The sequence below is a fragment of the Lepisosteus oculatus genome, chromosome 9 (genome assembly GCF_040954835.1).
Source record: "Lepisosteus oculatus isolate fLepOcu1 chromosome 9, fLepOcu1.hap2, whole genome shotgun sequence".
Taxonomy (NCBI): domain Eukaryota; kingdom Metazoa; phylum Chordata; class Actinopteri; order Semionotiformes; family Lepisosteidae; genus Lepisosteus; species Lepisosteus oculatus.
This window is the reverse complement of record NC_090704.1, coordinates 36301591-36325393: the sequence shown is the minus strand read 5'-3', so window position 1 is coordinate 36325393 and position 23803 is coordinate 36301591. Positions and strand designations below refer to the sequence as shown.

Below are 23803 nucleotides of genomic sequence, written 5' to 3'. Positions count from 1 at the left end.
GGACAATGAAGCTCCACCAGAAGTGCTGGACTGACCAGAAAATTTAGAAATGATTGTATTAAAGAAAAGATTACCATTAGACCAGCCTGATCTCAGGTGCATTTCTAGTTTTTTAACTGGTGCTAGATTAATGACCCTCCTTCCTCACTTCTCTCTCTGTGTGCCAGCCTGGTGTCTGTGGAGCAGTGCCACACCGCAGGGGCTTGCCTTGTAATCACTGTCCTGGACCACGACACCCTGCGTGCTGATGACTTTGAGGGAGAGGCTTTCCTGTCACTACGGGCGATTCCGGGTATAGGGAGTGCCCAGGACCAGCCAGGCACCCCTCAGATCCGACTACCGCTCATGCACCCCAAACCAAATGGTACCTTGTCCCAGCATTTCCCAGTGGTCTTGTTCCTACTCTTAGGGCTACAGAGCATTCCACTTTTCAACCTACCCAGACAGCTGGCTCAGCATATTAACAGCACCACCCAAAAGCAGATTTCAAGGTTCCCAAACCTACTGAGCTCTACAGTGTAATGTATAAGTCAAGCTAGACTTCATCCTGATTGAGTGTTGATCTCAATGAACCCACTGTGGTTAGGAAACAATCCTGAATGCTAGCTCACTGCAAGGCTTAATTTTGTTTTTTAAATCATTATCTTATGACTGCATCTGTTTTCACAAATTGTTTTAAGTTGTTGATGTTATTATTCTAGTAACACAGAGCAGTACTTTACCTGCCCTTTCAAGTGCTCTATTGAAACTGATTGTCTCCAGCTCAGCTTCTAAACTCCTACACTCAACAACCTAGCAATGACCACGAAAGAGGAATTTTCCACCACCACTAGATGTGTGAAGACAAAAAAGACATTTTTAAGACATTAAGATTTCTGATTCACTAATAACATGCCTTTGGCAACAGATAGACCAAGTACTTTTACCTCTTGTTTTTCCCTTACTGCCATCGTCACATTTTTTACTGTGTTCCTGTTTCATTTCTCCGGATCCAAAGTAGACAAGATCCTGCGCCTGCTCGAGGTGAGGAAGTCAGAGCGAGATGCCCAGGCCTTCGTGAAGCTACGGAAGCAAAGAGAAAAGAAATCCAAGGAGGTGTGAGCAGAGGTGAGGAGCTGCTGGAGGAACAGACCCCATGACAACACCAGATCTGTTGTCTTTTTTTCTGGGGTGGCTGTGTTTTCGGCGGGTGTGACATTAATTAGCCTTCAATTCATCTACCACTACTAATTTAGGATAAATGGCAAATTACTACTTTTAATTGCCATTTCAACAAAATTAATTATGTTTTCACTAAGGAGACAGAAACCACATGAAATGACACGTATTCCGTAAGCCAGTTTTTTTCATTACTTTATAGACCTTCACATACTGTAGGCCTAGATCCGAGCTCTAATTCAGTCCATTTCCACAGACAAAATTGTAAGAGCTATTTAAAATTGTTAATGTTGTCATCCTATGAATCTTGTCCTTTGTTAGTCATTAAATGGAACATGTCTTTATGTCTGGAATTTAATTCAATATGCAATTACTTAGCAACTGAATACTATTTCATGCCACTTTTTTTTTCTTTTCACTGTAATTTTCAAGACATTCAACTGAATGAACTGGACCCTTGAAAATGGACACTTTGCATTTTCACTCCCTGACCACTTTATTAGGGCCTGGGCCCAACTCTCCACCATTTGACCTGATGGATTACAGAACACTGATTCTGAGAGGACTGATACCCTGGTGCTGCAGTGACCCATGGTTTGTTTGGAAGAGATATTGCTGTAGGCTTAGGGAATCTACAGAAGAGGAGTCTTATTGATAGTTACTTGCCTGTTCTAATTATTTCCCTTGTGTTACATTCCCGTCACGCTGTAATTCTTTTAAATCAAAGGCTTTATCATATCTAATAACCCAGATTGTTTTACCCAAGCCCTTACTCTGATGCCTGTCACAACCAAACCTTCTCTATACTAACTCATTTATCCTGTCTGGGCTGCACCAGCTGTGCACAGTTCCATTCCTAAGATATATTGTAAATGCTCCCCCATACTGTTTGATACTTGCTAGTTTACAACTAAGCAATGTTCAATTTCAGTTGCAAAACACAAACTTAAAACAGAACCTTCCTATTTCATTATGAAAATTAATTATATCAAATTGATGATGCCTTGAGTGCTGTCAGAAGCCAATTGCCAGTATGGTTCTCGGATTGGGTGTGCTCAGGGACATTGATCAAAACTTGCAGGGACACAAAGTCAACTCTTCCCATTGCAATGAAAATCCTATGAAAAAAAATAGTGAGGTTTCTTCAATATATGGCACACTCTAATATTATAGTGGTAAAACATTTTACTGAGGACCATGGACTATAACACCCTGGTCCTGAGACTATATCAGTTGCCTTTATGTACAATATGCCTGTACCATGTAAGAAACACTAATAGGCCAAAAAGTACCTTGAAACTATGGATAATTCCAGAACATGTGGTTGGAATAATCATCAAAGAGTAGATTCCCATGTTATAACTACCTAAAGGTAAGATGGATTTCTGCTCGTCCTGTTAAAAAACCTTTGCTAAAAAAAACCTGTTACTCTTTTCACTTGACTACCACCCTGACCTGCCCTCCACATACAAGACTCTCAATAACAAAAGATCTTTCCAAAAAACACATTTCCCTCAACTAGGTAAAGCATTGTATACTGTTGTCTGATTTTGAAAAATATAACAATGCCTGTAGTGAAAGTCGTCCAGTTCAAACCCTGTACAAAATCTCTTCTCTAGCTATGCTACCTTCAGTGATCCTCTACGTCTGCAGCAGTACCCAGGTTCCCAATTCAGCCAAAACAGAGGAGCAACTTACTATCAAAGCAATCATCGATGTCAGAGATTTCCAAGAGGACTCGATCTGCAGGGATGAAGTATATATCAGCATGTTCTCTCCATTCCTGTTGCAGTGGTTGTACTTGGAAATCCTTGCAAGTTTCAGCTCCACAGATGGTGCTTCTGAAAGTCTCTTGTACTACAACAACTCCTAGCAGTTTTCAACCAAAGAACCAGAACCCCCACAGGTTGACCTAATAAATCAGTCAGGCAAATTGAATCCTGTACACCTTCCACTTCAAACAAAAATGTACTGAGAAATTATTAATAATGATTCTTTAAATGTTTTTTTTCCTGTGTTAATCAAATTTCTGCTTTGTTAAGTGGCAGGGTGTGTGCTGTAAGGGTAGCCTAAAGCAGTGATTTCCATTTAATCTCAACTGCATAATATCCCATTATGCGGCTGCTGCTACATTCTTTACTTTGTATGGCCGCAAGATCCTTATTTTTGTGTTTTCCATCAAAAGCCCAAGGCACTGTTTGTTCTGTCCTCACAAAAATCTCAGGTTTTCTGAAAGTCAGACCAAAAGAGCATGACAAGACAAATTTAGTTGTGCAAAAGGGCATAAGGAAGATTACATGTCAAGTGAAAAATCCAATTAATTTTTTTCATTAATACTGCCACACTGTGGGTAAGTAATGATACTCTGATCTCCAGGTTGCTACAGGACAAGAGTACACAAATATCATACGTGACCTCATAGCATAGGAGTGGGATAGTATGCAGCTGAGATTATAATTCTGGGTATATTTTCTGAACTAAACAACTTTTTAAGACAAAGGCTAGATTTATGAAAATAGCTGAAGATCATCCTTCACTTATTATTTTCTCAGTTGTAATACAGTTGCTACTGTATATTTGTTCATGCAGTGAAGTATTTGTTTTCTCAGAAGTGTTACAGCCATGCAAGTGAGCCACCCACCAAGACTCATGGATACTGTACATGTCTGCTGAAGTACGGAGAAGTCTTGTTCATTTATTCCTCCGCATTGTACACAAGAACACAAGATCTCTTACACCTCTAAAGATTATCTTTGGAGTTTATTGTTGAATTTTAAATAATTATATGCCTCACACAGTGGATCCCAACCCCATTTTTAACTGGTAATGAAATGCATTGATAACAAAAATCAGGATGATGTATCTCCACAATAAATTACTGCTCTACACAAGCTATGATATTTTAACTGAAGTTCAGAAGGAATGACGACAACCAGGTCTCTTTCATGCCTGCTGTTGTAAATAATAATCTTTCCTAGCGTAATTTCCTGAGGCTATATATATATATTAAGTAAATCTTATTTTTCATATCCCTCCTCCAACTGATCTCCACTTTTGGAGTTCCCCTGAACAGCCTATTTGTCCTTTGGTCAGGGGGCTGACCCTTAGCTAAGCAGCTTGAACCAAAAATCTCAACAACTAAATAACCAAATTAAAAATTCACAAAGGCATCTAATTCTTGGATGTCATTATTTCTTGTGTGAAAAGGTTGCTAAGGTGAGGTCTCAAAGGTGTCCCACCAAGAAAATGTTTGCACCGCAGCACTACAGACATGTTTCGTTCGTAAGGCTTGGATTTTCTGTGCTCACTAGAGTTCTGTTAGAAATACACAAGCATTGGCAATATCTCTTCACTGCAGCAGGGTCTTGAGGGGATACAATTGTAAAAGCTGTAAATTGGTTTAAGTAGCAGAGCCTACTGTAACATGTAAATAAAAGCAATGACAGATAAACTACATTTGAAGTCAGGCATCATGTCTGAGAAGCTGAGACAGTAATATTTCTAGTAATTGGTAGGGTTGTGTTTATTTTCAAATTTGCAAATAAAAAAAAATGGTTGTTCACTCTTAAAGTAGGACCCCCCCGGTCTCAGGTGTGAGTTTTGAAAAAAGTGTGAATGAATTACATATACAGTATGTTCCCTAATCTATTTGAAAAGATAGTTGGTGAACTTTCTATTGTACAGCCTGGAAATATGATTAAAACTTTACTTAATCAGAAACAATTACAATATTGTGCCTGATTAAGTGAAGTGTTAATTATATTTCCAGATTGTACAAAAGAAGGTTTATTTGACTGTATCTGGAAGTCCAATTTAATGTCTAGGATTGGGGTCAAATGGCAGTAAACAAAACTATCTCCACATTCATTTGGAAAGATCCAAAACTGCATTTCAGTCCAACATACATCAAAGATGTGCTATACATGGAATGTTTGTTGCAAGCTACAGATCTCTTGTAGGTTTGTGAAAAGCATACAGAAACCTTTTCCTGGCAGTTTAAGTGTTTGTAGCAAAGTGATCTGAGGATCTCATAAGACAACATGACTGTAAAACCTCTAGCAGAGGACAGACTTTGATCCATTGGCCCCTGGTTTATAGGGTCAGTATGTGCAATTCTACTTTACATCAAAATGCAGAAATGTAGAGTTTTGTAAAAAGAACAATTCACCAGCAGGCTGTTCAAGGGTTCATTTAGCTAGACTGCAAACCATAAGGTGTTTCATCACTCGATAATACAAGGATTCAAACATCACTCGTAACCCAGAAGAAGCTTATTAGCAAAAAATATATTTTATTTTCTTCTACAAAAAAGTCCAAGCATTTCTGAACAAGTTCTGCTCTTGGAGCCCATTTTGTTTCTAGCACTGCTCAGCAAAGAGTTTTCAAACTCCCTGCATAAAGAGGAAATATATGTGTGTCTAATGAACATCTGGACAAACACAAAGATTAGAAAAAGATCACAGATAAGCATGTATAAAGGTTTGGGGAGGAATAAAAATAGACATAGACTGATAGGTCTTCTTAACAACAGAGTGTTTAGCTAAAATAAAGTAAAGCAGAGTATTTCATACATAGCTACATAACCTCATGCTCAGTAATGAAAAGAATGCCTCTGGTTCTTCCAGATTCAAGTGGAATATCTTGTCTCCTCCAGACAGTGTTAAGGGCACTTCCTACTGATTTTCTGATTTGTGTCTTTCAATAGAAGACGAGCCATCTTGCAAACTGCAGCACGATTGCAATAAAGAACAAAGATGTCTGATTACATGCTTAGTGCATCCTCCTATGACTGATTAAATCAAGTTAAACCTACCTGTAAATCCCACTACCCACACCAGATGGCAGCTTTCAGTTATACTGGAGTCAGAAGGCATTGGGTAACAGAAACTGGTCATTTGTGGGGTGGATAAAGTTGTGAAAATCCTAGGCCTAGAGCTACATAGGAAAAAATATGGATTTGGTCTACAAAGTGGAGCTGTAAATAATCAACTGCTGAGGCCAGTCCTAGAACTTGTACATTGATGTGTAAACGTTGGCTGTCTAATGAGAAGACCATTACTATTTTAATTAAATGCACTTTTGCATTTAATTAGAACCAGCAAATTAAGACCTGAGAGCAAAAAGCACGTTTTCAAATGTCCCTCCTTCGCCATTTTTTAATTTAGTGCTTCTGCATTACATATTCATCCAGGTGCAAATTCCATAGTTGCTTACACCCTTATCAGAAAACTCACAATTACCAATCAGTGCAGCTTTGCATATGAGCATCAAACCATATGGGTGTGACCGTATGATTCAAATGGATACTTGGATACTGAGATAGGACAGGATTTTAAAATGACTTATTCAATTGAAATTAAGTTTTATATTAAGCTTATACCTCTTAAATGAGCCCTATTGCTTAATTACCAGCAGATAATTAATGATAAAAACCATTCCCAAAGTATATTTTGTTTCACTATTTTTTGCAGTTAAAAGGTTATTTACTATAAATACATTTTATAAAAAAAGCAAATTTATAATGCCCCTCCAAAACAGATCTCTAACTTTGCAGATCTGCTCACTCTGTCCTATCTATGGCACAAAAAAGTCAATAATCAGTTACAATTTTGCTGCAATAATTCAGCACCAATTTTCATTTCATTGAATGTGTAAAGGGTAATTTTTAACTTTAATTAAACTTTAAGTTTATTTTTTTTCAGTTTAAGGAACATTTAAAATCCTATCCTTTTTCAAAACGTCCTGACGAATCAAGTCATACACTCATCCTAGCAAAGGTGGACACATACACACAAGTATAACTAGGACTGAAAGTTACAGCTCTTTTAATTCTAGATCTTGAAGTGTTTACATAGGGCTTAAATGTCCCTATTTTATCTCCCTGTAAAGACCTGTATACAAAATGACATTCACATACAGGCACATTCACAATCCAGACAGGCAAATCTGCCATACGAAGTAAGCATAAAAACATGTAAGGAGATGATCTGTCTGAGAACTGAACACTCGGTCACTTCATCTCTGGGCTGCACTGTCAGGAAACATGTGCCAGAAGAGAACCTCTGAAACATTACTGAATGAAATGATTCAAGCATAATGGTTTTAAGTGGAGCTGGTAACAATATCAATTTTCTAAGGGATCCTTCTAAAACTAATTATTCTTAGCCACACAGGAGAGAAGCCTGCTGTCTGCCTCACTCTGTAAGGCCACAACTCAGACTGGAATGCAGTCTCGTTGCTCTGAGACCTCAGAGATGTTTGTTAGAAATCTGCCACACCTTCAGAAGTCTGGGTGGACTACAGTCAGTCTTCGCTTCAGCACCCCTGTTGCTGCAGCTGTTGGATGGGCTCCCTAAACTCCTTTCAGTGCTTCACTGTTGCAATGTCACACGGGGAATATATGCTATCTGTCTTCTTGAAGCAGGTGGGTTTGAATGTGCCTAACGGTGTACATGTTTGCTGGAATACAGGAATACGCCTGTGCTTTGAACAAGATTCATTCACCCACACCTTTTCCAGAAAAAATGTTCAATTAAAGGGTTCAATTATCCTAACCACTTCAGGCAGAACAAAACTCAGGCAGCCACAAGAATCTGAACAAGAACTGTAGATTCCAGTATTGAGGATGGAGGAAGAAAAAAAAAGAAGTAATTCTAAAAAACAGTAAAAGTGATCAAATCAATGAGAAATGTCCCTATGGACAAAAGGATGAACACCAACTGATCTCCATAGGTGTGAACTTCAATAAATTCAAACCTTTAAGTTACCAGAAAAGAAATATTTACAAAGTTTTTAACAAGTTCATCTAGAAATCTTGTTCTCATGCTCAGATCTTTTCACAAAATATGAAACATAACAAAATGCAACAATGCATTACACAGAAAAATAATTGACCGAATGGATCCAGATTACTACCAGTTCAATACTGTGGATATGTTGAGATTTAATGATTTTGAGATAAAGCACAATTCTTCTCATGCAATCTCCTTTCAATGAATCTGGTGATATTATGTGTCTGCGTTTAGACCCATTAAAAATTCTGAAAAAAGAATACAAAGATGAAAATGTTTGTTGGTTCTGCAGTGAGAAAGGGAATGCTGGCCGCTGCTTGTGACAGGATGTGCCAATGCACAGCTGGAATCTGCGCCGGCCGGAGTATGACAGGACAGTCACGCTCCGGCCCGGCATGGAGCCGGCTGTCGCAGGAGCAGTCAGGACTGCAGGCTCAGAGTTCGGGGAGGGGCACACACCGGGCATTCCTGAGTGCAGGAGCAAGCCTCACACAATGCCCCATGCTGGCACGGCAATGTCACCCGTCCCCCCTCCTGGCACCGCAGACATTTCATCTTCTGTTGCTGGAATACAGCCTGCAAGGCAAATATAAATACACACTAGGACAGAGGCACCACAATAATCCAGTGTTGTAATCCCAGCTCAGTGCTGTACTGAATAGCGCATGCAGTGTCCTAAAAAAGGTTGGTTCATGATCCATGTATGTTCTAGTACAACAACTGAATGAGCTGCTGAATAACATGACACAGCTCATGAACTGTCCAATGATGCCAGCTACTGCATACTATACAACATGACCACAGCAAAATGTACAGAACATGGCAATGCAGTAATCAGGCTGACATTACCTGCTCCACTCGTTCCAAAGCGCTGAGCAGCTGCGCCTGCAGGCTGTAGAGCGCGGCCAGGGGCAGGCTGTTGAGTCCCGAGTAGCCATGCAGCGCCAGGGGCTCTTGCCCACCTGCTATCCGCCCCAGCTCCTCCTCCAGCTGCTGGGACTGCCGCTCGGCAGCCTCCCTCTGCTCCTGCGCCAGGGCCCCCTCCCGTCCCAGTCGAAGGGCTGCTTCCCGAGCCTCCCCCACCTCGCTCTTCCACATCTCACACGCCTGAAGCAGAGGGACAGAGGGACAGAGGGACAGAGGGACAGAGGGACAGAGGGACAGAGGGACGTGGGGGCCAGAGAGAGGCAGACGTTGGAACAGGCAGAAAGGCCAGGAGGAAGGGCGTGGCAGAAAAACGTTTGGGGAAAAGTGGAAGGAGTGGAATAATGCAGGCAATTTAAGAAAATTCACATTTATCTATTATCCAAAAGCATGTGCAATACTTTTGCCCGTTACAAAGACACAGGGTAGATGGTGAACACACCAACAGCTGAAACAGAAATGTCATTCTTGCAGCTTCTTTTAAGAAGACTTATTGGAGCTCTTCAGCAATGCAGAACTATATAACCCTGCGCTAGGAAGACTGTAAAACAGTAGTGAGTCACATCAGGAGGGTACGCCACATCAGAAGCATGTGTGTCTGAAAGCTGACTTCCCTTCTGAAGGACAGAAGAAGGCAAAAAGAAACTGAACTGAAAAGAATGCAGCACTCGGGGAGATACCCTTTGATTCAAGTGAAGCAGCATGCCCACACTTCCACACTGGAAAGTCGGTGCCTACCTGGGTGGCCTGCCTCCATGATTCCTGCCACTGTTTGAGGGCACCATGGGCCTCGTCCAGCTCATGCCGCAGGCGGGCCAGCTCTCCCCCTCCCGAAAGCAAGGCTGGGGGGGTGCCAGGCGAGCCCTGCCCTGGTGGGAAGTGCTCCCAGATACTGCTGCTCATCCCATTCAGCCCTGCAGGGAGAGCGACATCCTGAGTGGGTTGCTGCTTCACTGCGAGTGTGGGGATGACAACAACCAGAGCAGGCCCCTCTCACTCACACAAGCAATGGACCTCTAGGCCAGTCAACAAAATAATCCTAACTGAACTGTCCAGGAGACACAACAATGTTAGTAGTTCCCTTAATCAGTTTCTCTGAAAGATTTATTCTCATGTTTATGATGATAAAAAAATGGATTCCATCAGATTAAACTATACACCCTGTTTTTATGCTGTACACCGTGCCTGCATAAAAATATTTCTAAAATGTTAAAGATGTGAACCACATTTCTTCAAAAAGCATGGTCTGAAGACACGGAAACTAAGAAGCATTTGAACCCGCAAAAAAGAAGACTGTTGTTGCACACTGTTACATACTGGGTGCATGGGCTACCCAGATATTTAGTTGAAGCTGATATCACTTGTTTTTCAAGAAATGTCTTAATGAGGGCCTCAGGTCAATGGATCAGGCAGTTTATAGCCTGTGTGGATATTTTACAACCAAAGTTCAGGAAATCAAAAAACACCTCTTGGCACCTCAAAACGGTCCATGGATTATCCAGACACTCTGAATTAATTTAACTATTTTAAGACCCTTATAATGAATTAATATGGACCTCAGAAAGTTAGTGCACCTATTCAAACCATTATATGGAGAAATTGAGCACAGTGGAGCAATTACATTTATAAAATCACTGAAAACATAGAGAACACAGAACTTGCACAACAGCAGGGAGTGTTAACATCAGTCCTATCCACAAGAGAGAAACGAAAATTATCATGAACGCAAATCTTGATCCTACTGGGCCAAGTTAGCACACCTAAGTGAATCCTGTTGTTATCAATTGGTCTCAGTTATCCATCCATTTTTAATACCCACTTAGACCAATACACTTTATGGTGAGCTGGAGCCCAGACTGACAGGCAACAGCCACAGGACCAACCCTGGATAGGACGTCAGGCCATCACAGACCAAACACACGTGCAAATGCAGACAGAGAATAATTTAGAAATCAGTGGATTAAAAGGAAACCTACACGGCCATGTGGAGCACATGGAACTGCAAATAAAAACCCAGGACGCATGAGCTGTGAATGGGTCAGTGCTAACAACCATGTCACCATGCCTCCCAGGACTCAGTTTGGCATGTTTTTTTAGAACAAATTAGACAGAAATGCTCCTGACACATGTGAAAACAATATCAGATCCATGCTTAGGAATTGGAACCAATACCATTTGTTAAATTTGTAATGTCTCATTATATAAATGCATTTTTACTGTCACTCTGTATGTACTTTATTGCCCCAAAGCCCACAATTTTAATACGTTTGCTTAGCACACCCTCTTATTCATTTTACACTTTTAAATGGAAAAGTTTAAAAAATCTTATTATTTTGTATAATAATATTATTTTGTCAATAAACTATTTCATAACAGTTCAGAATTAGCCTGAAGTTATTGTCTTCTAGGGAAGTGTGTAAGCATCCTGTTTTCCCCGACTACCCTTTAATGATGGCAGGAATTCACCACAGTGGGGTGCAGGCCAATCGATCCAATCACACCTCTGCATCTGAACAGAACACTTACCCAGAGAGCTGTGTGACGCTCCCAGGAAGGTGCTCTCCGATTGGCCTGGCTGTGGGAGGTGGGAAGACAGGAAGTGGGAAGAAAGCGCTCCCATTGGTGGTGATGGAGAGGTGGAGTGGAAAGAGGCAGAGCTGCTGAGGGAGCCCGGTATGTTGACCGGCGCTGAGCTCTGCAGCAGGCTGCCTCCTGCAGGACAGAAATGGCAGAATGTGTTACTCAGGAATCGGAAAAGATAGAAAAAAGGCTGCAGCGATTATACTGAATATAGTTTACAACAATGTCTACAGTAGATTATCCTACACTCTTTTAATAACTGATACAGTTAACAGCTTTAGAAATCATCATAAAATAAGATTTTGCCTGGCTTTCTTTACACAAATATTTTGAAATTGGGTCTAATAAAAAACATTTGGAAAGAAAAACTGATTCACAAACTGATAAGCGCCTATTAGGAGGCCGGCCACAGAGCGAAGATGAATATTACAAATTCCCCAGGATGCAACCTTACCGAGCATGATGCCTGCGCTGGGCACTGCAGTACCGCTGTCCAGGCTCTTCTCCAGCGCCGCCATGCCAAAGTCATTCAGGTCCAGGTCATCCAGAGCTGACTCTGCAACAGGAAGAGGGCATACCTTACACCCTTTTAGACATCAGCAGTTTTTCCAAGTTTTTACTGCCAAGTGTTCTGTGAATTTATGGTCAATTTTCCTAATGAAGTTACAAGGGTCTGCTTGATAAGGAAGCTTTCCTTGGCTCTGACGCACATAGCTTTTAATGAAATGTTGAAATCTATTGCCACCTCAATTGATGTATCCTACAAAAGAAGCAGCTTCATGGGAGAGCAAGAAACGTTGGGAGAATAAAACAAACAGTAGAACACGTGGGGAATTTTACAAAATCCTCTTTAACAGTTCAGAGCATCATCATAAAATAAGAACTACATTTCAGTTATTTTACAAAGCGTGACATAAAAAAACAACACCTGGACACTACAGTTTTAAAGTTAACTACAGCTAGTTAGCAAACTGAACAAGCATGGCAATACAATATTTGAGTGTAGCAGGCAGGTCTATTAAGGTACTGTAATAGCAGCCGAATTACAGTAGAGGCCGCCAAAAGGCTTCTTACAGTTGTAGTTCGGCACACAGTGCGATCATTTTTAAATAACTGAAGGGTTAATGTCCACATTTTGGCAAGGATATAATTAATTGTGCACTGTGTGAATTGCGTTCTATAAAGGGCTAGCACAGTATTAATTCTGGCTGAGTTGTGATGGCTGGCTTAATAAGCAATCAAGGCACACTGATAGAGCTAATGCATATCGAAAGAAAGGGATTCTATGGAGTCTTTCAAATACAATAACTCTGCAATAAAGTCTCCTGCACCTCACCTGTCTACCATTGTGAGCTTTTGGGTGAACAGGACCACCCAAGTCTGCACTCCTCTATTTGTGTAGTTCAGTCACAATCCACTAAATGAGGAGTGAATCTTTCACATGGTAAGCATGAAACGGCTTTCTTTTTGTTCAGTTGGTGAATAAAATTAGACCAGTCTGCAACAGCTTAGCAAGGTAGTATGATGCAGGAACTTCTTAAGGAAAAAGTTTTGTTTTGCTCATCTTAGTTTAGTTTTAATCTTTTAAAGTAAAGCCTGCCTAGCTGTATGTAGGAGTTAGATCAAGTGGATCTGAGAATGAAATGAAAGCTTGAAGCAGCGTGACAAACCTCACTGTAACACCTGAAATATGGCGATGATGAAGGGAAAATTGGGGGAGTGGAAACTGCAAAACCCACACCAGACACCCCACACCCTGCCTCTCCTCCTGCTCTCTGCCCCCAGGACAAGCTTGCTGTAGTCGGGTTCATGCCCACCCTATCAAACATGCTCCTCCCACGAGAACGTGCTGCTCACCCACGACCGACTCCACAGTATCGCTGGTGGGGTAGAAGGGCAAGGCATTGGCGTTCATGCCTGAGGAGATGCCTGGGGGAGCGGGACTGGGCGGGGTGGTGGCCAGACTGGACGTCATGCTGGAGGAGATACTAGAAGTGAGGGGGCTGCCCACAGGGAGGAGCCCCATGAAGTCCTGGGTAGGGAGAGAGACAACACACATTACTACAGTATGCTCTTTCTCATACTTGACATTGAACCATGCTGTGTTCAAACACAGCTGTCCACTTCAACTACAGTGGAAAGGCAGCGCTGTGCTGTGCTTAAAGAAAAAGGAGGAGGCTTTGATCTGAAACACTGATCCCACATTCTACTGCCGTCTTCTAGCATGGAATATGGTTAGGCCAATTTGTTGGAAACCAATTTAATAACCAGTGAAAAACAACAAATGACATTTTCCTTTGTCAAATAGTGTAAGAGTACATCTCTGGTTTGGAGCCAGTTTGTCCAAACCTCATAAAGGGTGCTCTTAGTGCTCAGTTCTTGAAGAGCAAGTTAAAACTGGCCAACCCAAGTTGTTTCTGTTGCACTGACAGGGGTGCCTTGTGAGACAATTATTAAATCACTCTCCTCATTTTCCTGTCTTATATTTGATGGGTTCAGAGTTGTCTAGGAAAATGATCTTGAATGTTCAGCTTTAAACTGCCTTGAGGATCTGTAAGATCTCTACAGCTTTTACAGTGCTCCTGTTCATGTGTACTTGATCCACTCACCACAACTACTGTAAATTAGCTGAAGACTAAGAACACTGAATGATGGGAATGAATCCACACCAGGATGCACTAGACAGCAACAATTTAATCTACCGACTTGGTATATTACAGTACTTAGAACAGCTAACTAGGAAACAGCATCATTCTGCCTTTGAAACTGTTTCACTCAAGACTAATGCATGAATTTAGCTGTAGGTGAAGGCGAACACCAGGAAAAGAGAGAGAGGGTGATCAGTACCTGTTTGCCTTGTGCCTGTATTGACTCCCTGCTGCGCTGTTCCAGCAAATGAGGTTTCTGCTTTGCCTGCAGGGAAACACATGAGACACTGCCAGAGCAACCCGGATGACTGAGGACATTTCAAAAACTAAGGAAAGGCATATAACTACCTGTGTAGTTTTGATACTTTTCTAGTTTGGAATTCTTATCTAATGCTCTTTAAATCTTCTATAGTAGACTCTGCTTACAACAATACTGCAATGCTAAAAGAGCTAGAATTCAATTGCAAGGCTCTTCAGCTTTGCATGGTAAATCCTAGGTGTTTTTTACACTTAGTAATTTAGTAATAAATATACTAAGAGGCATTAAACAAATTCAACAAATGAGTACTAGAAGTAATAACACTGGTTATTAATGCCACTTAGTATATAAAATCCCTTTCACTTCTTCCTTGAGGTAGTCAATTACTAAACTCATGTTTCTGCATGCTGCCAGTTTATCTTGGAGCAACAGTTCTCTGGAATGCCATAAATAAATAAGCATAAATAGTATAATAAATAAGTTTGGGGATTGCAAGCATTTTTTACACATCAGTCTTTTCTGACCTGGTCTTCACGCTCGAACCCTGGTGCTCTGCCATATCCGCTGCCCATCCAGCAGGACAGAGGGGCCTCCAGGCTACTAGACTCCGGGTACAGCACTCTTCCCAGCATACTGTGCTCTGAGGCAGAAAGTACAGAGGAGCTCATGGTGCCACAGCTACTGGATAGGACCTGAAAGAAAAAAATCCAACAGGCTTTCATCTCCACGGGCCCTACGGCACGCGTTTCACATTTTTCAAGATGCCTCTCATTCAATCAAAGCAGTCTCAAATCAGATCTGAAACAACTATCTCTATATTACATTCAGTGGACAAAAGGAAACAGTATCTGCAGAAAACAAGGACATCCCTTTTCCTAAACAAGCACAAGTACTGAGTCTGAAGTGTGAAAGTGGACTAGTAGCTTTTTACATGTTAAGTATTTATAATTTTATCAAATGTCTTCCAAAGGCTGTGTGGAACTAGATTCAGACTATATTCACACAATGAACAGCCTGCGAATGTGTTCTCTTCAGGACACTGCCATCTTATCCCCAACAGCCAGTGTGAACACCACAATGACAAAGTGACGGATCTTACAGCGTGGAGTTCTGTGCTGTGGGCGCTGCTGGGACTGCCCGGGCCTGACTCCTCCACTGCCCCAGTGGGGAAGAGGGGCACAGAGCCCGGCATGGAGCTGGGCGATGGGCAAGACAGCTGGGCCTCCTCGCTGCAGCTAGGCTCTGTGGGATACACCAGCACAGCAGTTCTCAACAGCAACACAGTTATGCAACAGCAGCAGTTCTGACTGACAAATATCTTGGAAACATTATAATTAAAGCTGAGTTTCTAAAAACATGGACAACAGAAAAAGAATATAAAATTAAATATAGAGAACAGCTCAATCAAGGTTTTCAAAAGCCAGATTAAAAGCATGAAGTTCAGATGCAACGAACTGCAGAGGAAACAAGGTCCCGAGTCCCGGGAATGTGGAGCCCAGCATTACGTTACGGGAGTCGGGTCTGTATCCCAGCGACAAGCTGAAACCAGAGTGATGGTAGTTCATGGAGCTACAACTCTGCAAACTGTAACATGTGGCAGTGGGAGAGGAGGGCAGAGAACCACCTACGGTCAACATGGGCAAAGGCACAGAAGGGCCCACGAGGACAGCTGCCAGACTGCTGGATATCGTTGCACTTAGTGGACTTGTAGATCTGTGGAGAGACAAGACCGTCATCCCCTCCTCGGCAAGGACAGTGCTACTGCAGCTGGGACGTCATAATCATCACCACTGCACCTGCCCTGTGTCAGAATACTTGATTGTCTGAATTCACTAAAACATTTAAAATTGCATTACAAAAATATACAAAAGAAAACATTCTCACAAATGGTGACCTGAGTGTTTTATCAACGTTGCCGGTAGTTTAATTATGTTACAAAGATGGAGTACCTGATCAGAATAAATACGTAATATTAATTTGTCATGCTGTTCCATTACGAAACAAAATTTTATGTTGCAAGAAGATACCAAACCCAATGGCACTTGCATGAAAATGTGAATCTGTCTTCAGTTAGTTTAATGTAACGACTTTGAAAAAAAAAACAAGTTTCAATATCAATACACGTCCCTGAGAGTTCTTGTGTTCCCATCTGCATGGGAAAACCAGGTTGGTCAGATGTGATGTGAAAAAGAGATCCATATTACTTGGTCATTAAATTCCCCATGACACTGTCTGCAAGAGCAGTGCCGTTAACCACAGTGTCTTGCCTAAATTCCCATGTGGGTTTGTGCAACCTGGTTTTCATTTAATTCCCCCTTGAAAAATCTCTCACTTCTCCACCTGATCGGCTGCATAATGGGGCTGGTGGGTACTGTACTTCAGTGGTAGATGAAGTGGTTCCACTCCGACATGTAAGGCATTTTGAGATCCTCTGGGATAAAAAGCACTACACAACCGCAAAAGGAATCTTTAGGGACAGACGAACAGATTGGACTAAAGAGAGGACTCCCAACTTAACACAAAGACATATAAGTACATATAACACACACATATGCGTGTATGTAAATGTTTTGCATTTTATACAGTGGTAGCCCCGATAAGTCACCCCTGACAAAGGCCCCAGCCACATGAATAAACAGGAAGTAGGAGGGAAACCACAGCTGCTGTGGGTGTCTCTGGGGCTGCCCTCCCTCCCGCGATGCCCCCTGTCCAGATGGCATGCCGTTACCTCGGGGTGGAACTGCTGCTCGGTGCGCGTGTGGCAGTACTGGCAGCCGTCGCCGCTCTCGCACTTGCTGGGGTCGCCCCACTCGTCACTGTGCTTCACAGAAGGGCAGGGCAAGGACCTGGGAGAAAACAAAGAGCTCTCTCAGCACTCCTGAACACACCACGACACCAGCACAATTACCACCGCAGGCACTCATGGCTTGATTTTTATCCTTCTTAGTCAGGGAAGCCAGTGGGTGTAAGCAGTCTATTCCACAAGAAACCCTTCTTATGTGCAGGCCTGGGGTCTGCCAGCTCAGTCTTACACAATCACAGTACTGCAGGTTTAACAAGAGAGATAGCAGGAAATGAATGAGTGAGTAAAGGCACGCTAAATACACTGTATTAGTCTACATGAGTTAACAAACACACTGCCATTCAGTCATTAGGAGCTCAGCAGGAGCTGGAGCAGGAGACACTGTGGCTGTCTGGTAGCCTGGCTGCAGATCTTGCGATACACAGGGCTAGACAGTTCTGAAAGGACCCCCCTGTGCAGTACCTGTACTTGTGCTTGCGGGGGCTGCGGCGGCGGTCCTTGCTGTTGTGGTAGTAGGGGCAGGCGTAACCTTGGCGACAGAGGCGGGGGGGCTTCTTGCACAGCTCCGTCTTGTAATGGGAGAGGACGTAGGTGTTCTCTGTGGAGAAAGACAACCTGTCTGCCCCTTTGTTATAACACTGCTTCGAAACTCTCTGCAGTTTAGATTTCTAATTTGAGGCAATTATGGACACAAAGATAGTTCTTATCTAGTAGCTTTGACAGTAAGAAGTGATCAGAAATATAACCTAGATCAGACGATGGTCATGACGGACTATAATGGTTTTTATGCCTGAACTTAGGTGCCAGGCACAGCTCTTCTGGGTTTCTCGACTTTTCCAGTTGGCAGCAGTCTTACCCTGCCACCGAGGCTCTTCGCTCAGAATCTTCTCGATGAGGGCGTAACTGGTAGCGATGCCAGGCTGTCCCTCCCCGCCCCCTTCAGAGGTGCCCTGCCCGTTCTGCACTGCCTCCATAGCTTGCAGCTCTCTGAGGGAACAACAAGAGAACGAGTAGCAGCATGGGAAAGAGCAGAGACAGAAGGTCATTCAGCCCTACTCATCTGTTCCAGAGCTTCACATGGCCTTTTCTGGGGGGCTACTAAGGGCATAAGTTCCAGCAATATGCCTCAACACACTGTCTAAAGTACTGTGTTCACTTTTCAGTCCCTAAATGGACCTGCACTCTGAACACAAGAGTCCCTGCAGTCTAGGTGATTGTGGACACGATGGCTAACCAAGATTTTGACAGCTTGTGCTCGCTAAAGCCCAGTAAGTCCATAAAGATAGCAGGTACTATTCCTAGGTGCACCCAGCTGCCAATTAAATTCAAGTGTTCTGAAGGAAGCACGCATAATAAAAAAGAGCTAGCACAACCTGGAAAAGCTGGAGAGGTTCTGCGTAAAAGAGATGCCAAGAGATAAGCCCTTCTGTGCTTTGGCTATTTAATTTTGCATAACTTTCAGACAATTTAAATGTCTTTACGTACAGCACTGATACTATAATTTAAAGAAACTCTGGTCCATGAGGACTGAAAGGTATGTTTTTTTTTTAAAGATTTGCAACTCAAATAATCTCTACATCATTTAAGTTTAATTGATCAAAAAATTTTCTACATGTTAAGAAATTATTGACATCATGGTTACCTATGAAACCAGTTGGACTGGCGGTCTCCAGATCTGAGGCTAAAAACCTCCGATTTACAATCCTAATTTAGTTTCTGTGTTTTTATGTTATAATCCTATTTGGGGCAGTTAAGAGATGCCGAAACTTTACATGGACACAAGTTTTATACTGGTGTGCACACACGACACAAGGCTTTTTGTCTACGGCTGTAGGGGGGTGCTGAACGTGTGAAAGAGTAAGGGTCCAGTGTGACACTGAATCTGGAAGGGAAGTTTCAGAGCTGCACGCAGTGCTGGATCTGCTGTACGCTGTACCTAATATCATAGACAGGAGTGCGCAGGTCCTGCGGCCCGTGAGCGAAGGCACAGTGGGGGCCGTTCTTGCTGCAGTGACCCTTGGCGTCGGTCTCGTGGATGCAGGTGCCGGTCTTGTAGTAGCGCAGGTGGTAGCGCCTCTCCGTGTCGCCCGCTGTGCGGTGCAGGAAGGGGCAACTAAGACCCAAGAGAGAGCAGGAACATCAATCCTGTTTATTGTTTTAAATACATGAGTTTCTATATTCAGTTCATAAAAAAAAAACATTTTTCCAAACATGCAATCTTCTGCAGCTATATAAACAACCAATTTAGCACGGGGGAATGTTTCTACGCAGCACAAGTTTCAGAGAACAGTGCTGACTTGTGGCATTTCTGAGCCAAGCGTGAGGGTCACTTAAGTCTTTCCTCTTCGGGATTTACACCAATCATCATCTGGGATGATAACAACTGATGATTCTAAACTTAAGAACAGAAATACTGCATGGTTGAACCCGCTCCTAAGTCCGCTCCCACTGAAACACCAAGACTGGAGGCAAATTTGCTGCATCCAGATTCTAAAAAAATGTGTCTCCAGGAGCTAAGCAGCTTGAAACTGATTGCGCTGCACTGATCACTTAAGATACGTTTAACGGCTCCTCCTGACGGGAGCACTAAAGACAAAACTCACAGGCGTGTTACTCAACTCGACATGAGGACCTCATGCACGAGAGAACGTGAGAATCTGAGCCCGCGGCCGCACGGAGACTTACTCGTCCCCCTCGGGGCAGGTCCCCGAGCTCTCCTCGTACTTGGTGCAGTAGATGTCGGGGCTGTAGCTGAAGGTGCCGTCGCGGCGGCGCACCGGCCGGCGCCGGCGCTGGTTGACAAAGTGCCAGTTGAAGCAGGTGAAGGGCCGGTGCTGAGAGCACTTATGCTGCACAAACAGGGGGCACTGCTCTGTCCGAAACTCCTTCAGGTACCTGAGAGAGAGGGACAGAGGGGTGGACAGAGTGGGACAGGCAGAGAAGGGGAGAAACAGCAAGGAGGGCAAAGATGGGAGGAGGGAAACGGCAACAGCAATGTGCCCGTGAAATCAGGATCTAGAAGTTCAGTGGTGCACACACAAAACTTGTTTGGACAAATTCAAGCTGGATTATTGCAATGCAGTGCATACTGGCATATCCACCCATCCATTTTTTATCCAGTACAGTGAAGTGGGGGAGCCAGAGTCTATCCTGGCAAGCAACGGGCACAAGGCAGGATACACCCCGGACAAGATGCCAGTCCATCATAGGACAGACACTCACATCAGGGCCAATTTTACCTGAAGGCAGTTAAACTACCAGTATGTCTAGTGTATCCAAATGTGCTTAAAATGTTGATGCATGTTCAGAATTCAGATTCTTGAGTTTTTAAGGCCTATAATATTTGAACATCTAATAGCATCTATTTTGTGTTTTTTGCATTGGCTCCCTATGGATTTCAGAAAATGATTCCTAAATGTTGCTGCTCCCCTTTAAGGGTATGAATACTGTAGTTTGGCTACCGACTGCATTGGTGAACTGCTCTATTTTATGATCCAGCTTTTAAATCTTGAATTTACTGCAATGTTATGTGTTTATATCTCTTTTAAATGTTGAATTGCCCTGCACTTTAAAATGATGTTCCAAGAAAGACTTTATATATAATAATGTTTTTTATTGTTGTTATTATTATACTGTGTTTATTTAACTATATAATTCGGCAGGACAATTTGACAAAATATCAGCATTTCCATCGATACTGGAAACTAACTAAAGACAATCTTTTTGGAAAGGACGATATTTTTTTTTTAAAGAGCTGTAGAAATGGCATCAATATATATTTGGCTCAAAATCAAATCAAGCCACAAACAGCTCTTCATTTGAGCCCTTTTGAAATTAATGCCACTGTGCGAGAGCAGACCACGTACAAAAACGCGTACAAACTTCTCTCCAGTGGCACAGTAAGTGAGGCATAGGTCTTCTTTTTTGAAAAACTCAAGGAAATGCCACGATGGATACAAACGTCGAGCCGAAACTGATACCTTCGCTCAAAAGGCCTGCTTCGGTAAGGTGCCACCTTAAGCAAAATCACCTCTCTGGGTTCAGGTCAGGCTGTGAAACCCGGATGCACCCTGGTAGCCCGGGGCTCTCGCGACTGATATGGGCAAGCGGGAAGAGGGAGGGGGCGCGCGCACCTGTACCCAGGTGTGAGCGTGCCGCAGGAACTGGTCACCCGGCTGTAACAAACTAATACTAACACCTGAAGAAGGCCCCACGGCCGAAACGTTGTGTTTTTTTCTTTTTTTCAGCATGGAATAAACCTATTACTTGTTCCTTAATACTAACTAATACGATGGAAGCCATCTCCACAAATTAAAGAAAATCACGGAGCATGATGAAAGTGCTTTGATTGCTTTACCCGGAGATTGGGTTACAAGAGAATGAAAACTAAATTCCTGTATATACCCTTAAGTGTGAACGTCGTTTCTTCTGAAATATTTAATATTTCCTCTCGTATGAGGCACGTCGAGAGAAAACAAAACAAACTTCAAATAATGGGCACCAAAAAACTCACGAAATCTATAAGTGATTACGGGTGTACAGGTGTGCAGAACTATGTTGTATCTTTGGGCTTGAAAAAAAGCAGCATTTTACATAAAGACTCAGTATTATTATGCTATATATTATAGGTAATTCACGGTAAACATTTTATTGTAATAAGCATACGCTTGTTTTAAATCAATACATTTCTGCAGCTGCTCCCACTAAAGAGTACCGATTAAAAACAGAATAGCACCGAAACAAATCGGCAAATATGTTAGCGGTGTTGACTAGGTATAAGCACAACCTTCAGCTAAAAAAGACCTAGACGGGCACAAAGATGACAACAATGTCGAATTCAAGGAAGACGACTTGATGAGATTCGTTTTAAGATCGTTTCCCCGCCCATTCCCGAACCACACCGGCTGGAACTGGTACCTCCGGGAACTCAGAACAAATCGGTTCTAGTCGGGTTCGGTCCGGGCCGGTTCGAACCGGATAGAACCGCCCGCGCGAGCCCTCCCACCCCGCGCCACGTCAGGTGCGAGAGGCCTGCGCGTGTCCGTGCACGTGAGGGTGTGTTACGTACGTGTAGTGCTGCGGTTTCTCGGGTTGTGCGTGCAGCACGCTGGCGGGAGACGCCGAGCCTGCGGCTGCAGAGGAGGCGGAGGTCGTGGGTGCGGCGGATCCAGCTGCGGCGATAGCCCCCGAGGAGGAGCTCGCTGGCGCGGGGCCTTTCGACATATTCCCTTCTCTCTCAGCGCCACTCTTCCTTTATTATTGTTGTCTACACGTCGAGGTCCGCATTCTTACTCGAAGTGCGCTTGCGCCTGGCACGGGGAACGGGAAACAGACCGGGGGGCTACCGCTGGGGACCTTGGGAGATGTAGTGTCCGGGTCCAAGCGTTCGCTCGTATGGACTACAGGAAGAATATTTGTTAATAACTGAAATCAATCGATAAAAAAACGAAGGCTGCTTTAATTTAGTGCGCGACTATTGCATTTTACAACTGTATATGTTTGGTAATGTCTAAATCAGGCTTTATTTTACTGTATTTATACAGCGGGAATGTCTGAGAAGGAAAACGTAATGTTTTTTAAGCTGTTTTAGCTGTTTGTTACTCCTGTATACATGTATTGAAAGCATCTTGCCCGAGTGCAAAAACACCTTCCCCTCACCTCACGATGTTGAGACATACACAGCCAAACTAAACCCACCTTATCTTAGCAGTCAACAGACACTCGCTCCCCCCCAGTTAACGTTTTAACATCTGTAAAGTAATTCTCAAGACCTCTATTAGTTCTATACTGGAGTAAAATACGGAAGGAGACCCCAGGTGCAGCTTTAACACTGACAGGATTGTCTTGCGATGAGGGTAATGTGTGTACCGGGCAAAACTAAAGCACAGCAGGCGCAGACAACCCATCCGCTGCTCCACAGTTCGTTTTGTTATACGAGTTTTGTGCTTTTCATGTAAAATGCATTTGCATAACTTTCGTTGTGTTTTTTTTTAATATTTAAATGCGTTTAAAAATAGAAAACATGTCATTTGTAAAGCTTTTGTCTTTTAACGTGACATATAAAGCTATTTTTGTTTAATAATGAATGGCGGTCAGTCTGGTGCTGTGTAAGCTTTAGTCTGGAAGCCATGTTTATTGTTCACGTTTTAGAAACATTGTGGTTTTGTTCTCAAAACCAGAAGTCTGGTTTCTTTTAGGAGAATCTTTCCAAATTACCACGCACAGTGTATTAACTTCACGTGTAACGATATAAAGCAGCAAATATTAAAGCTGCATCGCTCAGGAACAGGGGCACTATGTTTAGAGGACAAAACATTAAAACTGGCCATTTTGTTTCAGTCGTTTTGAATAGGTAAAAAACTAGTTGTGCCATAAGTGAATCCATCTTGGTGAGCATGTTAAAAACTGCATCCCAAAATTACAAATCTAAGATGCAGGAATTCGTATTCGTGTGGAGCAGTCTATTTTTTACAGATGGAACGAAATTTACTAAAATGTTTATGTTTAGCTTAGCCACATGGGAGAGGAATAAAATTAACCAAATGACAACTGTGAGGCTCCAGCAGCGAACGCTCTTATTGGTCACAGTTCCTCATTCAGGAAGCCAATGGGACATTAGCGTGAACAACCAATCAGGTGT

General features: G+C 42.7%; 2 protein-coding genes across 4 annotated transcripts in view; one reads left to right on the top strand and one right to left on the bottom strand.

Annotated features, from left to right (window-relative positions):
• Positions 1 to 4728, top strand: part of unc13d (unc-13 homolog D (C. elegans)) — a 33722-nt gene extending 28994 nt beyond the window's left edge. Inside the window, exons 33-35 of one of the 3 annotated variants that reach the window (XM_015356073.2) lie at positions 168 to 364; positions 1001 to 1107; positions 1591 to 4728. In XM_015356073.2, the coding sequence (XP_015211559.2) occupies positions 168 to 364; positions 1001 to 1101 (298 nt within the window). In that variant the 3' untranslated portion in view covers positions 1102 to 1107; positions 1591 to 4728. Of the gene's footprint in view, positions 1 to 167; positions 365 to 997; positions 1108 to 1590 lie in introns of all 3 variants that reach the window. The other 2 variants (XM_015356072.2, XM_015356071.2) reach the window with 2 other exon arrangements.
• Positions 4729 to 5429: 701 nt separating this feature from the next.
• unk (unk zinc finger) lies at positions 5430 to 22494 on the bottom strand. Its single transcript, XM_006635351.3, has 16 exons — positions 22232 to 22494; positions 19849 to 20058; positions 19100 to 19276; positions 18020 to 18150; positions 17626 to 17761; positions 17089 to 17206; positions 15989 to 16073; positions 15460 to 15602; positions 14885 to 15052; positions 14301 to 14366; positions 13311 to 13485; positions 11908 to 12009; positions 11400 to 11585; positions 9612 to 9787; positions 8799 to 9056; positions 5430 to 8525 (listed from the first exon to the last, which is right to left on the bottom strand). The coding sequence occupies exons 1-16, from the start codon at positions 22384 to 22386 to the stop codon at positions 8370 to 8372; spliced, it is 2442 nt and encodes an 813-aa protein (XP_006635414.1). The 5' UTR covers positions 22387 to 22494; the 3' UTR covers positions 5430 to 8369.
• Positions 22495 to 23803: the final 1309 nt, after the last annotated feature.

Bases quoted from the DNA above. Each gene is read 5' to 3' on its own strand.
- unk (XM_006635351.3), bottom strand. From the start codon at position 22,386: ATGTCGAAAGGCCCCGCGCCAGCGAGCTCCTCCTCGGGGGCTATCGCC. The intron at 19,277-19,848 runs GTAAGTCTCCGT...CTTGGGTCTTAG, and splicing joins ACCTGCCCCGAGGGGGACGA to TTGCCCCTTCCTGCACCGCA. The intron at 13,486-14,300 runs GTACTGATCACC...CTCCCTACCCAG, and splicing joins TACAGGCACAAGGCAAACAG to GACTTCATGGGGCTCCTCCC.